This window comes from Seriola lalandi, unplaced genomic scaffold (genome assembly GCF_002814215.2).
Source record: "Seriola lalandi dorsalis isolate HSWRI2012SDOR001 ecotype SW California unplaced genomic scaffold, Sedor1 jcf7180002054313, whole genome shotgun sequence".
Classification (NCBI taxonomy): Eukaryota; Metazoa; Chordata; class Actinopteri; order Carangiformes; family Carangidae; genus Seriola; species Seriola lalandi.
In genome coordinates, this window is record NW_019524866.1 from 248,571 (window position 1) to 265,338 (window position 16,768).

Sequence of the window (16,768 nt, forward strand, 5' to 3'; positions counted from 1 at the left end):
TTAAAGTCAGATTTAAGGTGAGCACAGAGTACTTACCCCTTCAGCAGAGGAAGGTGAAAACAGCTTTCTAGTGTTTTCTCTAGTCTCTACACATACAGTACATCACTCTGCACAGTGAAGGTCAAACACCCAGGTGAAATAACAAAACACATTTCTGGGTAGAGAAGAATTTTAAAGGATAAGGGCAATAAAAACACAAAGATATCCCATGGAAAGAGAAAACACAGTGTGCAGGCACATAGAGGTGTAAATTAAAGAAAAAGTATTCTGTAATATTTCACAGCGGAGCAAAGCCAGAATATATCATCCCAACACTCAAATCTCTCAGACAGTTTGGTTGACATTTAATTCTAAGCACATTCCGACTTCTGAGATTTGAATAAAAATGTAATTTTGTAGACGCTTCCTCTGTGGCTTGGGGAATCAGGCAAACAACATTCAGTAATAGGTGTGATTTCTTTTTGAAGACAGGCCAAGGCCCAAAAAGATCAAATCTGAAGTGCCTGTCATCTTTCACATTGTTCTCCTTACTTTCTCTACCTTATCTTATCCCACATCTCTTGGCAGCTCTCTGTTGTCCACCATCTGTCCTTCCATTTTGGGAAAGGCCAGCCAGTGTATCTCTATGAATAAATTACTGTTGGGACCTAACAATACAGTAGCCCGTAAAATGATGGAGAGAGAAAGATGGTGAGAGACAGGGGCTGAAGGGGGAGAATGAGAGAATAGCATCATCGCTGGGAGTAGAAGTAAGTGAGGGAGAAAGAGGAGAAAGTAAGATGAGGAGGAGAGTGAGACAGAGAGAGCGAGAGAAAGAGATAGAGAGGTAGGGAAGGAGGGAGGGAGGAGGCTCACTTGGTCTCAGTTGTAATGTATTATGTATCAGAATGGGCAGAACAGCAGGAGAAAGCATATGACAAAGTGTATTCTCACATGCTCCTGTGTGTGTGTGTGTGTGTGTGTGTGTGTGTGTGTGTGTGTGTGTGTGTGTGTGTGTGGGTGGGTGGGTGTGTGTGTGTCTAAAAAAAAGAAAAGGTTAACAGGACATACATAAAAAAACCTTCAAAGAAATTCAGAACTACCAATAATTAATGAAACAGTAACACATACATCAGAGACATTTCTGTCACTCTATTTTTTGAAGCCTGACTTTTGAATGTGATCATTGTACTGCCAGTTACAGTGATTTGTTGTTTAATTTACAAGCTAACGGGTTGGCTGTTCATAGTAAATTACATTTGATAAATGTGCCAGCTCGGATTTTTGCAAGTGTTTCACAAACCAGACGCCGTGTTTGGCCGAGAAGTCAACAAATTAGGCTGACGTCTTTCTCACAACGAGGGATGTAGTCTGATTGTGCTCCCTATGGCATAATCGTCTGCATACAGAGGAGCGTGAAGTAAGAAATGTACAAAGTGGAACATCTCAAACAGAAAATCAAACAGCTGGAGGTGCACGTGTGGTGTGTTCCCTTTTCGGCTTTGTTTCAGTTAGCGCAGATGTTCTTGAAATGTTTTCAAACAGAGGATAGTATGAGGTTTTACTGAAGCAAATGTCTTGTCAGTTTCTTAATTCTGCTACAGCCAGGAAATCCCAATCCTTTTTGACAGCCAGCCGATCAGTCAGATCAAGCAAGTGGAATGATTAACTGGGTGGTAGAAAAGAAGAAGTCAACACAGCACAAACACATTCAACACACATGAGGCGGACCTATGTTTCAAAGAAGGCCGGCTCCAATCAGGACTAAAACCACCTCCTCATTACTGGCTTCAAATTGTTGGTGACATCAAAGTAGCTTCCCAGACTGCCTAGTTAGGGACCAGGCGAGTTCTGCCGCGATGCAATCACACTACAGAGAAAACAGGCGACGGTGCGCCACACAACCTCTTGTCCTTATCAAAAGGTAAAAGACGAGGATGAAAGAGACGGAGAATCGAGAAGAGGGGGATAAACAGGCTCATGTAGATGCAAACAGGGCGGCAAAAAAAAAAAAAAAACAGGTTATGGCACAGACAGTTTTAAGAGACATGGAAAAAGACAAAAGAGATGAAAGCAAGTGTGCCCTCTCTTAGACATCAGTCCACTCCACCAGGAGGAAGCTTCTCAATGTAGACTTTAAAAAGGTGTAATGGGCTCATCAAAGACTTAAACTCTCCATCCTCTCCTAAGAACGGAGGTTAGTGCTATCAAAGATACACAAACTGTCTCCATGTTGACTTTGATGTTGAGAAGGAGGCTGCACCTGGATACACCAACTAAACTATGATACACATGTACACCAGTGTGGATGGAAACAAGGTAGACCGTGAGCAGAAATACACATCTGGAGACAACGCAGCATCCCCAGTAATAACACAGTCTGACTGCACACAGGCGTCTTCCATACAATGTATGGTGTTTTTTTTGTACAGCTGCGTGCACATGGATTTACATTTGCCGTATGTTTGTGCAGACATGCATAAATACACGCATGTACAAACAGCACATACATCCCTGTTAGACCCCTTGCTGGCAGCAAAAATTGCTCGAGTGGACGTGAAAGGGACATTTTTTAAAAAGTAAAGAAATAGAAAAAAAAAGATTTGAGAGGGAACGGGAGACAGAATGAGAGAGACAGAGAGGAGAAGTGCCTCTGGGCAATTACGACTGTCTATGTATGTGTGTGTATGCGTGTGTGTGTGTGTGTGTGTGTGTGTGTGTGTGTGTGTGTGTGTGTGTGTGTGTGTGTGTGGGCTAAAGGCATGAAGGGACAAGTGTGAAAGGTGACCAGTTGGGGTCATTGATGACACAGAGAAGAAAATGGGTAAAGACATACTGATAGATGTATGTAGAATGAAAATGAATCTGCCAGACAGACACACACAGACACACACCAAACACACATAGCAGAACTGAGGAAACACACACACACACACCAAGACTCTTATTTGTCTTGACAGCAGGGCAGCAAAATGAGCATAAACTCTCATTAAGAACTTCAGATTTACGCTGCAGAATAGCGTTTGTATCTGTGTCTATCTCTGTGTGTGTGTGTGTGTGTGTGTGTGTGTGTGTGTGTGTGTGTGTGTGTGTTTACTGGTGTCAGACAATCAAACTGAGGAAAAAATACAGTCTGAATGCAAATGACTTCCACTAGACTGTTTTTCAGCACTTCTGCAAGACTTGAAAATAATTAGAAGTGTGCATGTGTGTGTGTGTGTGTGTGTGTGTGTGTGTGTGTGTGTGTGTGTGTGTAAGCCTGCTTTGTGTGTGTTTGTGGTGTGTAATTAGCACATACATGTGGCCCAGGGCAGAGTGTGATCCTACTGCAAGACAAGTAAGTATCAAGGACAACATTGTGTGTTTGTCTGGGTGCAGTTTATGGTCTCCTTTGTTACATGCATGTGTACTACAATGTGACATAATAGGTCAAACAAACAAAGGCATTCTCCTACAATTCCTACCGACAGCAAAAACCCATCTGGATTAAATTTTTCTAAATATGATTTCCAAACTGTGAAGAAGCCCATAATCTGAAGACAGATTGGTCACCCTAAATATTTCAGTTGAAGCTCACTCCAAGACATTCTGGATGTGATGCTCACAAACACATCCTGTCTGACAGCGGTGCTGGTTAACAGAAAGAGCGGCTCTGTGAAGCTGTACCGAGGCAAAGCAGTGCTTTGAGCTAATATTAAAGTCAGCATGCTAACATTGACTATGGCAATGCTAACATGTTGATGTTTAGCAGGTATAATGTTTTCCACGTTCACTATCTTAATTTAGTGTGCAAGCAGGTTAACTTTAGCCAATTAGGACCAAACAAAGTACAGAGGTTGATGGGAAAGTTACTACTTTTACATTGGTCAGGGGATGATCGGTGTCATTAGGATTCATTCTCTCGGAACCATGAATGTGTGTTGATGGAAATATATCCAGTGGTTGTTCAGATATATTTCAGTTTGGGCCAAAGTGGTGGACCAACTGACCAACATTGCCATGCATGCTCTGCTAAAATGATGCCATGATTAGTTTTTACTTATTAATTTACTTCATTCAAAGTGCAGTAAACAAAACAAAAAAAAAAACCTTTATCAAATCAATATTTGATGTGACCACCCTTTGCTTTTAAAAGACAGTTATTCAATGGATTTAGGCTGTCTCAGTGTCTTCTCCATGATGCTGGGACCAGGGCTCTGTGAGGGCCATCTACCATCTGTTGGAGGACTCCTTGATCTTGTTGTCACTGAAGATAGTTTTTTACGACGCTGGTTCTATGTTTGGACCCTGATGGTATTGCGTGACAGATAGGAACCTAAAGTGCCTAGAGTTTTTACTCATTGCTGTATGACAAAAAAAAAAAAACATGGTGCACCTTCTGGGTGTTCGTAGTTGCACTGGTTGTCTGAGAAGTTGAAGGAGGTAGGATTGAAATTACAAGGGAAAAAAAAGGAAACAAGTGTTGCATTATTTGGATTACCAGCGAGGCAAAGTAGGCAACTGCCCCAGGGGCTCAAAGGCTCCAGGATTACTATCTCTTATTAGTTTGTTTTTGTACTTTTTTGTTAATTGAAACAAATGAATCCTGCCCTGGTTGTACATTTATTAATAGATCATTAAACATTTAATTCAAATTAAGCTTACATAGTGTCACTTGTTTAAGTTTTGTAGCAGAGATCTGTATTTGATTTTTTGCCTCCATTCAAAAAACTTTATAACTGTCCAGAATGTAACATATTTAGGTCTATTCTTGGTTTATTTTGGTACCTGTGTGTCACAGGAAATATTTTGTCTCCAATTCCTATTAAAATCACAATGTACTGTAAGTGTAAAAGTTTATATTTTCAAAAATTCTCTACTTCAGGTAAACGCATCCGGTCTCTCGCACAGGTCAATTAATGCCACTTGAGTTACACTATTCTAATGTGTAATTTAAAAGCCATAAAGCACTTCACATTTCTGTCCATCCGTCTGAGGACCTTGTTGTGGAAATTACTACACAACTCAAGAGCACTCTGTGACAGTATAGTATACATAGTTGGTTAAGAGTTTAATTTCCATCCCGTGTTTTCAGAACCAGCAGTTTCCTCTGAGATTACGTCCTGACATCTCTGGTCTCCCACCGTTTTGTGACTCACTCATGTGCAGACTGTATAATTCCAGCTCTGTGGGTCTGTCTGCAGGACGTCACCTCAGCTCCAGTTATCCATTAAATACTGTGCAAGTTTTCACATGTTGCTCTTCTCTATATTAGCAGCTGCTGTTTTACTGCGTGTAAATGTTTCTTTCCTTTTCTATCATTATTTATCTTGTCAGGGCTCCGCTTTTACTTGTGGTATTCCTCAGGGATCATTAATAGGCCTAATTTTACATTTTTTTTCCCTTGTTTGACAATTATTTTTGATCACATAGCTTTGATACAAATTCCTACATAAGATCTTTGGTTTTCTACAGTTGAAGTGGTCTGTCCTGGTTGTGAGTGTGTCTCGTATCACTGAGTTCTAAAAACTGCAGAATGGCTGCACACTGGTGTTTGGCAGGTACTGCTCTCTGATCAGTAGAACGAGCAATGGGGAGCACAGTCGTCCTGCTGGTTTTCTATTTGAGCGGTGGTTAAGTGCAATCACCTGGTGTCCCAGATGAAAATTTGTATTAAATGGTGAGAATGAAAGCCAGCAGGACTCTGAGAGCTGAGGAAGAGGACTGGGAACCACGGGTCTAGAAGGCTAGTAATGGTAGGAAGGATTTAGGAACTCAAAAATCATCGAAATATTCCCATATTACAATTACTTAATTACAAGAAAAATGTTAAGTGTAACTGTTAATTGAGAGGTCTCAGGGAAATGAAACATGTACGTTAAAGCCAGCACAGCATTACAGTGTGTCAAATCAGGGCGACATTTACTTTAGCTTAATCTTCAGAACTGGGGCTTCAACTAATTTTTATTTTCATCATGATTTAATCTGTCAATCGTTTTCCAGATTAATCAATTTATTGTTTGGTCTATAAAACATAAAATTGTGAAAAACCAGGATGAGCAGCAAGTCCCTGGTTCAAGTCCCGACCAGCTGCGACGTTTGCTGCGTATCATTCCCCCGCTCTCACATTTCCAATGTAGTTATCAAAAAAAGGCAGAAAAAAGGTGAAAAATGTCCGTTACAATATCCTAAAGCATGAGATGAGATCTGCCTAAATGTCTTGTTTTATCCGACCAACAGTCCAAAATCCCAAACTGTTCAGTTTACTCTTATGTAAAACCAATAAAAGCAGAAAACTCTTACATTTGAGAACCTGGTACCAAACAACACTCAGCATTTGTGCTTGAAAAATTCAAATATCTGCCAATTAATTAATCGAATATTCAATGAATTGATTTCTCATTGCAATTTATTCAAAACATAAGCATCATAATTTATACTAAAGGTTCTGCAATACTCTTAAAGATCCAGTGAGTATTTTTGCCACATTAAATTCTATGCATAAAATTTGCATTCAATGTGCATTTTTCAATATATTTATGTTTTCCAAACATTACCGATATAAAATACCACAACAGTTTTTACTCTGCTTATTTTGGGGTTGAGTATAACCTTTTTGTTTACATCTGCTTCACAGACTGCGTCTTTACAAATTGTATCTACATTTTTAAAAAGTAATTTAAGTGAAGTATGACATGAGTTTGGATTAATCTGGTTGACAACTAAACACTCAGCTGTCATCGGTTCAATGCGCAGCCACGTCCTCAGGAGAGAAAGAGAAGTAAAAAACCTCCAGCAAAAAATGTGCAGCAGCGTTGTCACATTTGTCACACACTTGTCACAAAGCCTTTGAGATATGCAACTTTATATACACACATACACAGGTTCAGTCACATGAATAACATATTGATTCAATCGTTCAAAAACTGTAAAAAAAGATGTATATACAGTCAGATCAAAAGAGGTAAACACCACATCTAGGACTGATATAATACCCTACATGTAGGGTAACCTGTGACACCATTAGTTGCCAGGCAACCTGGACAACTCTTTGGATGAAGCACCAGGCCCTTCATCTATCATACCATCTCAACAGCCTCTCCCTCTCTCTGTCACACCTGTCTCCCTCCCTCTGTCTCTGACTGGCAGGTGAAGAGAGAGAAGTAAGGAAATAAAAAAAGAGGAATAAACAGGTAGGTGGAGACAATGACACACAAATGAGGTGATGAAGAGAATGGAGAATTGGTCTGTCGGAAATAATAACAAAGTAAAAGTGAGCAAATCACAACACTCAACAGCAGGAGCGGTATATAGACTGTGAGAACAGACAGATACTGAAACAGTCAGTGCTTTATCTGCCCATGTGATCAGAATAATCATCACCATGTTTTCATTTGGCAATCAGCATCAAAACAGCTGCTAAGTGCTAATGGAGTTTATGTCAAAATACTAGATGAATGGTAGCCTGCAGACAGAAAAACAATCAGCTTTTTGTGAAACTATTACAGTCTGTTCATGTGCAAGCAGTATGTGTTCATATGCTGTAGAACAAGTCATTTCATTCAGCCCAACAAGCATCGCAAAACCCCTGAATGTCCCAAATGCGACACTTACAGCCCTTCAGTGGCTTTATCTCTGTGTGAGTCAATCAATACGGGCCGATCAATAAGAAAAAGCCCTGTAGTCAGGGCAAAGGGAACCGAAGCGCAGGAACGCATTCTGCTCTTCTACTGTACAGACAGAATACAATATACAGACAATAACACACAGATAATAATACACAATAATAACTACTAATTAGCAGATCAACAAACTGCTAAATCTATAGCAGCAAAAACTATGATATCAATAACAGAGAGGGATGCGTGTTCAGAAGAGTGACAAAACGTCTGTAGAAAGAGCAACATAAAACTACTGGTCAAACATTTGCTATATCAGCAGGAACAACAGAAGCAACTGTGGATTTACAACAACAACAACACAAGATGAATATCGGTAACGTCAGCAATAAAAACAATACACACTAATGACGCACACTGCAACCGTCATCAAAATGAAATCAGTTCAGCTAAACAAAGTCATGGGATGCACAGGATTGACCACAGCACCACTTTAGTCCCCTTACCTGCTTAAAATGAACACAAAAAAACATTGTTTGGAATGAAAACCAGGATCTGAGAGAAGTAATCTCTGCTCACTAAACTGAATTTCTGACTTGTGGAGAAGGGGTTTTTATGTCTTTGACTTTGAGATGCATAAATAATTTATAACAGTCATCTTGTGTCATTTTAATCTCCCACGTCTTTTCAGCAGCTGCTTCAAATAGTCACTTTTATTCCACATACAGTATGCCACTGGAGGATTTACTCACACTACTACCATGTTTGACAGTGCAAAAAATTTAGAAGAACACCAGATGCTGAGTAATTCTCATACCCATACATAAATTCCATAGTAGCTATAATAGATATTACAGCACATGACAAACTGTAAGATCCTAAAAACCTCTGTTTTTCATAAGTGTAACAATGGCCCTGTGTCTGTGACCCCTGCAACTTCGAACCAGTCTAAAGAAAGACACACACAGGCTGCCTGCAAAAACAAATGAGTAAGCCTACACTTACAAACTAAAATAGATGTAGCTGTTCATGTTGAAATAGCACTGACCTTCAGACTAAAGTCTGTGCATTCAGGCGTTGTAGTACCACACATGAAGAACAAATCTTAAACACAAACTTCACAAAGACTCAAAGTCCTAAAGCCGGATGTCAAACCTAATTAGCTGTATGCTATCTCTTTGGCAGTTTATGACACATTTATTTAAGGTTCTTTGCTCCTCAGGCTATAAGTAAAGTCGACACAAACACACACACACACACACACGCGCGCGCGCACACACCTCTGCTGCCTATCAATGAGGTCTCACCACACACACAAATGGGTACTTGATACTGTTTTCTAATTAAACCAAAGCTCTGTGCCCCAAACACAGCTGCATCACCTCCCACCTTAATCTCTCAAGGGACCACACACACACACACACACACACACACACACACACACACAAACACACACACAGCTTCTGACAAAAACTTCTTCAAAAAACACTCACACACAGAGTTGTTGCTGTTCATTGGGTTACTGACAGAAACACAACCGTACCCATACATAAAAAACACCCTTGTAACTTGTATACAATGACACACATGTAAACACATACACAGCCTTATACACAAACGTCTGCACACACAAACAAGCAAACGCACACACAAACACACACACACACACACACACACAGAAACACCTGTCTGTGGCAACAGTCCATAGAGATAAGACGGCTGACAGGAGCTGCTGGAGCCAAAGCTGGGAACCATGAGAGCTGTCAGGCTCATTTCCCCGTGACACCTCCAGGCTCTCTCTCTCACACACACACACACACACACACACACACACACACACTGACACTGTATTGACTTCAATACATTCCCTGGAGCTGTGTTCTTACCATAGCCGTTTTAAACCATACTTAAGCAAACTTTAATATTGAACCTTCAACATATGAAACCGTAACTTTAACCTAACTGTAATTCTAGCCACAGTCTTTAAAATAACTCTTCCTAATAAGCTACCAAATGCAGTCAGAGCAGGGGCGTCCCTCTCTATCTTGAATCTCTTCAAGATTCATTTTTCTGAGAGTACCTCCTCTCTAACCTGCACCTTTAATACCCTAACTAGCACTTACTCTGCACTTCCGGCTTCTTTACTTCTTGCACTTCTTTACCTGATCTCCTTGCACTTATTGAGTAGATGTATTACTTTGTACTTGCGCCAAGATCCCCTAATGCACTGAAGTTTTAGTGTTGTCTCTCACTTGTGAATCGCTTTGGATCTACCAAACAAGTAAATGTAAAGTGATGTGTGAGAATCAGTCGTCACCAGTGAGCAGCTGGCCAGGATTTCTATTCTTGTGAGGAACAAGAAACAACAGAGATGACATGCAAACTTGCTCAGTTTATACGTGAACACTGTAAAAGCACACAATCACCCCTCACATGTATAAAAAAAAAGGACAATGACAAAACAGAATTAGCTTTCAGCTTTGTCCAGTAATGATGCAAAGTTAAGACATTTCCTGCAGAAGCAAGCTAAACTCTTGGTATACAGTATGTATGCACTAAGGTTGCTCATGCCAGAGTTAAATATAATAAACTGCTGCAGGGCAGGTTTACAAGTATGAGTTACATGTTAAATCTAACAGGACTAAAAACTCTGACTGAAACTAAGTGTGTGTGTGCTTGGTGTATGTCTTTGTTTAGATGTGTGTTGAAAAGTTTATTTTCTAATTCATGGTCAAATTTGAGCATCTGAAACCTGTACAGGGCAGATAACACATCAAACGTAAGAACTCTTTCCCGCTACACAGTATGACGCCTTCTGCTCGGCTCAGCCTCTTTGACTCTACATTTGGTCCATTTACAGCTCAGTCAGGGGGCACAGTATTTGCTAGGGACATTCACAGATCCCATTTTTCACGATAAATAGCTATTAGTATGAGGCATCAATTTAGAAGAAACTTACTGGAGACACTGGACAACTACAGTGATTAATGCTGTCTACGGGGAATCACTGGTAAATTACAAGAGAAACCAAGGAGAACCAAACAACACTTAACTTATGCTAAAATGGATTTCCACTCTGTTCGTATTACAACCAATTACACAGATTACTCTCTAATGTTAAACAACTTGTTTGCATGGCTGAATTAATGTATCCATCTCCTTCCCTCTGGTTTAAACACACACACACGCAGACCATGTTATGGCATCTGTTGAGTGGATTTAGTTGAAATCAGTTCGGTCCAGTGATGTAGCTAAAGTCCCCGTACCACTCTGAGCCAGGTAGACATGTTTTAGCGAAAGATCTTTAGCTCTTCTGAATTATTTACACTACTCTCTTGGATTTATGGACTTCCACCAGAAAGCAAACAGAAAACTTAGACATTTTACTATATGTACTGTATCTATGTAACCTGGTCACATGAACATCTTTAAATGTTGGTTTGTAAGTGTGTGTTTAAATAAGATAAGGATGGCACTTTGGGGACAGCAGTTCTATGTATACTGGTTGCACATTTTGTGCAGTGTACACTAAACTCAAGAGGAGTAGAAAAACAAGTGGGGCAGGGTTATGAAGGTCTGAAAAGCTTTGTTTCCCACAGTATTAGTAAGGATTCTAGGTTATCTTTAAATGTTAACCTCAGTGTTACTCAAATCCAGGAGAGTCTCCCGGATAATATGACGATAATATGTTTTTGTCTGATGTTAATAATCTTAGCTTTGTTGCCTAAGTTTACTTCATTAGTTTGGTATAGCTAGAGGCACAAATCACAGCACTAGCAAATTTATAAGACTTCATCTTTGCAATCAGGAACAAAAACTTCACTAGTTATTGAATTCAATCAAGACCCAGACCCACAATCCCAAAGCTAACTGATTAAATCTGCTGAACGTATTAAAGTCCTACAAAACACAATCTCTATCATTATCCCCCCAATAGCTGCTCTGCTAATATAATTTCAAGCTTGGTGCTTGGATATTTGTTTTCTCAAAACTCCTTAGAGGTCATAGTTGACTTCTCTCTTCTCTCAAACTGTTGGCCTTTGACTTTTTATCATAGAGACAGATTTTTTTTTTTTTTTTTACACAGTTGCTCATCTTTTGTACTGATGATTCAGCTGTAAGAGTTTCCCAGCATCCATACTGTGCCAGTCATCTCATGATATCCATGCCAAAAAAATTAAGGGACCAACGAAATATTCATTCAGTTCAGCATTTCAAACATAACTACATATATAATTTACATCTCAACTGGGGGGGACAAGATTTTTATGCACAGTTAATTATCTTGTTTATAAAAATCAAATCAAATATCTACTATCATCTGCTGGCCCCAAAGTAAACATATGCATCATCAGTTTGAGTCCACTGCACATTGCACTTTTCACTGAAGACTCTACATACAGTGCTGGGCTCAGAGACGGGGAATCAAAATGTAGATGAATCATTGGATTGAAAGCTTTTAAGCGGAATGTTTTGCAGAAGCACACACATTCTGCAGGTACACAAACATGTGCAAAAGCATGCAAACACAGCACACAATGGTTTCCCAGCTTCCTCGCTGCTTTCACTTTATCTCCCTCTCCACTCTGTCTTTTTTCTCTCTCTGAATATTTTAGTATTGATGAGCCCATTACTGATAATAACACAGTGCAATGTCAGCATCCTTTTTCTCTCTCACACACACACACACACACACTCAAACACACACATACTCGCTCATCAGGAGTCGGGTTACAACTTTGCTGCAGCTGTGCACTTCTCTCTCTTTCTGTGTGTGTGTGTGTGTGTGTGTGTGTGTGTGTTCAGCAGGAGGCTGGGGGATCTGACTTCCAGGCGTCAATCCAGTAAATTGCAATTTTTTTTCAGGTTGAAAACCATTCACATGCTCTCCCTCTGGCACACAAATACACATACCCAAATAAAGATTACATTGGCAATGCCTGTTTGCTGCTAAAAGGATGCAAGATGATAACAGTGGATAAACAGTGCTTCCATTAAAAGCTGTTTATAACACACAAACACATGCAGTAACACAAAGACCACAGTATCAAACATTACAAACGAGGACGTGAATGGAGGTTTATACTTAGACAGAACATGTGCCTGATTCCTCAAAGCTTCAATCCAGAGATCTAAGACTCTAGAAAACTATCACACTGATGAAAACATGAAAGGCTGCGGATGTTCCTCTTGGAGTTTTTCAACCCATATGGTTTTATTTTATCATAATGTTCAATCGAAAAACGGGACATATCCCAATGGATATGAGCATGACATCTGCTGTTGTGTATTTTGTAACAGTATCACACTTCATGACAGAGTCCAGCTAGAACAAAGCAGGTGAGACCAGCTACTGAAACTTATTGTATGTCAGAGATCACAGACGTGCACCTGGAACATTCATTGTTCCTCCATAACTCCTCAAAGCTATTTTCTCCTACACTGACCAACAAATGCCCAATATAAGAGGCTTAGTCTTCTCTGACAAGCACTAAGTAAAAGCCATTATTCTTTCAGTGATTTCCCTTATTGAATTTAAACCAATAATGAATGAGGGGATAAAGAAAGTAAAACACCTTAGAGGAGGATTTTTCAACTTTGAGCCAAAGAGGAGTTGAAACTTGATATCTGGAAAGTGCCCCTAATGTTTTGTGCAATCAGTGCATAATGGCATCACAATGTCGTTATCAAGAAATGATGCAATTCAGCTATGAGAGGGGGGGAGGGAACTAATAGTATTTATTTTATTTATTTATTTTTAATATTTTCAGAGTACAGGCATCAAGGCATGTCCTGTGGGAAGCTCTCACCATATATATATATATATATATATATGTTACGTGTATGCCGTTTGATCAGCCATTGTGTTTTGATCACAATCACTCAACTCCATCAGGAGCAGATGTGTCATTCAATTTGAGAGCAGCTATTGTGTGTTTACATGGCAGACTTTAATTTCAAACAGCAGAAACCTGCTTCAACATCAGCTGGGCTCTAACATTTAGCTAAACACCAAGTGGGGCCATGACATTTAAAGGTTCATTTCTTTCCATACAGGTGCCACTGAGAAGACTGCTTGCTGACAGACAGACAGACAGACAGACAGACAGACAGACAGACAGACAGACAGACAGAGACACCATACAACATAAAAAAAATCCAATACAACAACACTACTAATGGCCTCAAAAACAACCCACAGAGTTTAATGAACACTTCCTCTCTGACACATTCTCACCACATTATAAACACTCTAAGCTTTACAAAGACTGGATAAAAGACTGGGCTCTTTTTATTGCATTGAATTGTTGATTGTATAATCATGTCAACAAAATCTCAACTATTAATGACCAAGGAAAAATATATTAGGATCAATAGTGAACTTTCACACTGAGACAAACTCACACAAACAGCCTTGATTTAAGCTCTGAGAGGATGATGTATTTGTGGTGTTTCATAGGATAAAATGCACAAGAGCAGCATTTACCCTCAAGTTTATCTAAAAACTGAAACTAGGGATACCACCTCTAATAAGGGAATCTTTATAAAAGGATTTTTAAGTTGAGGGTGCTTGCTTGGTTAATAAAATATTTATTAATGCTTTGTAGATCTGTTATAAATATTAATAAGGACAAATTTTGGGTTACCAGGTTGTGAAAAATCTCTGGTGGTAGGTGGCTGATGTTTATTCTTCCTTTCTTGGTAACAAAGCAGTTGCAAATGTGGGTAATAAATGAATAAATGTTTAATAAGTTGTTGATAAATGGATTTAGGTCCAGTTCCTGTAGAGCTCTTTTCCAGTCATTGACAGGTTTTTCGACAACCTGGCAGCCAACAGTTGTTATTATAAACCCTCTATAAAGGGTGCCATATTAGTAAGTGGTGTCATTCTAGGTTTTTGCTGGGCAGCTCAGGCCATGCAGTATTTCAGGTTAAGGCAGTTTGCTCAAAGTCAGCCCTTTAAAAAACATCTGAACATAAAGATTGTAATGACAGTGACAGAATTCAATTAGGACTATCACAGCAAATGTATCTGTCCCTGCAGGAATATTAGAGGAAGAGTAGCCTCGTCAGACAACTACCATAGACACAAAGGTGCAATAAGGTCACTAAACTCTCTGTAGAGCAGTCTAGACACACTATGAGAACACTGTAGTGGTGTGATGGTGATGGTGAGCTACAGGGCAGTTGTCCACCAGTTTACACTGACAGTTGCCTGCACAGTTTGGGGTCTTCACTGCCGCTGAGAGGGGGAATAATGACACCCAGCAAGTCACACTCACAGCACATCGACACTCTGTATTTGGCTCTGCGCTCGGCGCCATGTGCCTCTACAGCCGTTCAGTTTGCGTAGTGTACGTAGAAGTAGCATGAAGCTTCGGGACACAAACTGGAGCCTTTATCCAAACACACATAGTTATTAGAGACACACTTACATCTCCGATGACGGCGGCTGGCTACGGCAGAGGAGCGCGTGTCCGCACGCTTGTCCCATCGCGCATCCTGCCTCGCGCCTCCCCGGTTATCCCAAACAGCTGCAGTCGGGGAGACCTGGCGGGTGAGGGGAGGAAAAGAGGGGGAGGTGGGGTGGGGTGGGGGGGCTGCCTGTGAGTCTGCCTGGAAGAGGGTGAAGGAGGATAGACGATGGATGGATAGATGTTGGGTGTGTGCTCCGCTCGCGTTCTCCCCCCTGCTTGTCTGCCTCTCTCCGGTTTGCTCTCCTCTGCCGTCTGACTGCGCAAGGGGATTGGTTGGGACCCGGTAACTGATACTCGAGCTGCGGTGAGCGAGGATATAACGGATGAGCGGAGAGAGCGAGGGAGAGAGAGAGAGCTCAGCTGGTATTTTAGCGTTCAACACCACACGGACTCATCCATAGTCAAAGACGCGTCAGTCAAACCAAAGCTGAGGCACGTCACTCATCCGCGTGCGCTGAAAAACAGTCATCCTCGGGTCACGCCTGCTCCTCCCGCCAATTCATCCGTGGAAATTAAAGTTGAGTTGTGAAAATTCAACTTCCACGGTGCGTCTTCACAAGGCAGTTGCACACAGCTCCCATGCACACTTCTCCCCATGCAGTCCGGTTTCATATAGACTGTATATCTGGGACAGGACGGGACTTGAACTTGTTTTATCTCCCTTCACCAACAGAAGAGATCTTATCAGCTCGTGCTGCCAGCGTTTCATAATAAACCACATGTTGCACTCCGACTCCAGTGTGTCTATCACGGGACACAGGTCTTAAGGTCCAACACAGATCTTCTGCCTTATATGGCCTTTCCAGTACACACAAGGAAGCAGCAGGGATTTACTACAGGAGCCGTGCTTAGTGAAAAAGGAGCCTTTGAAATGTTTGTTGACATCCAAGGGCTTTAAATATCTGACATGTGGATTCAGATGTCAAGTGTTCTACATTTTAAAGACCCAATAAGGATTTTTGGACAATATATTCACTTAAGACTTAAAGGAAATGTATAAATAAATGTCACACAGTATCTAAATAACATTAAACCGCCTGCAGCCTACAGCCATGGTCTACTGACACAGGTGCTTTCAATTATTCTGCCTGATTAGACCTTTACTCATGCCTGCCTAAGCAGGTACAGACTGTGATTGATTGACATCCCACTAGATTTGTTGCATCTGTTCATCATCATCATCTCTGTCATTATTATTAGTTCATGAGTTGGGTGACCTCAGGAAATTTCTGCCATCCTTCCACCCAACTTCAACCTGAGCAGAAGACTAATCAGCCATAACTGCAAACAACTGTGTGAATGAGCAGGGCCTCAGTACAATTACGATTCATTTGTTGTGTGGTGTTAATCCGTGTAGTATCCATGAATTCCTTTTAAGAGTGAAAGCAGGCTATGAGTTGTGTTGGTGGGGTTACACGTGTGTTTACATTTGGATTATAGATTGAACTTTCATATTTTCCTTTACCTTTTGACAGAGTGACAACTTTCTGTGGCTCTGTTCTCTATGATGCCAGTTATTATTTTTCAGGTAAATAGATCACTATTGACCACAATTACACACAATTGACCCAATTGGCTTTAAAACAGACTGAAAAAGACTTTAACTTGAAAACAAAATGTGAAAAATGACAGCTTGATTGACCTGTCTTACACATTAACAATGATTCTGTACCATAAAGTGTCACAGCAAGCCATGTTGGTGAGCCAATATGC

At 40.5% G+C, this 16,768-nt stretch overlaps 1 protein-coding gene across 1 annotated transcript in view; it reads right to left on the reverse strand.

The window, feature by feature from the left end:
* The window catches only part of pde2a (phosphodiesterase 2A), a 140,563-nt gene extending 124,894 nt beyond the window's left edge, over window positions 1-15,669 (reverse strand). Inside the window, exon 1 of the mRNA XM_023406633.2 lies at window positions 15,014-15,669. Coding sequence (XP_023262401.1) covers window positions 15,014-15,072 — 59 coding nt within the window. The 5' untranslated portion in view covers window positions 15,073-15,669. The remainder of the gene's footprint in view (window positions 1-15,013) is intronic.
* Window positions 15,670-16,768: the final 1,099 nt, after the last annotated feature.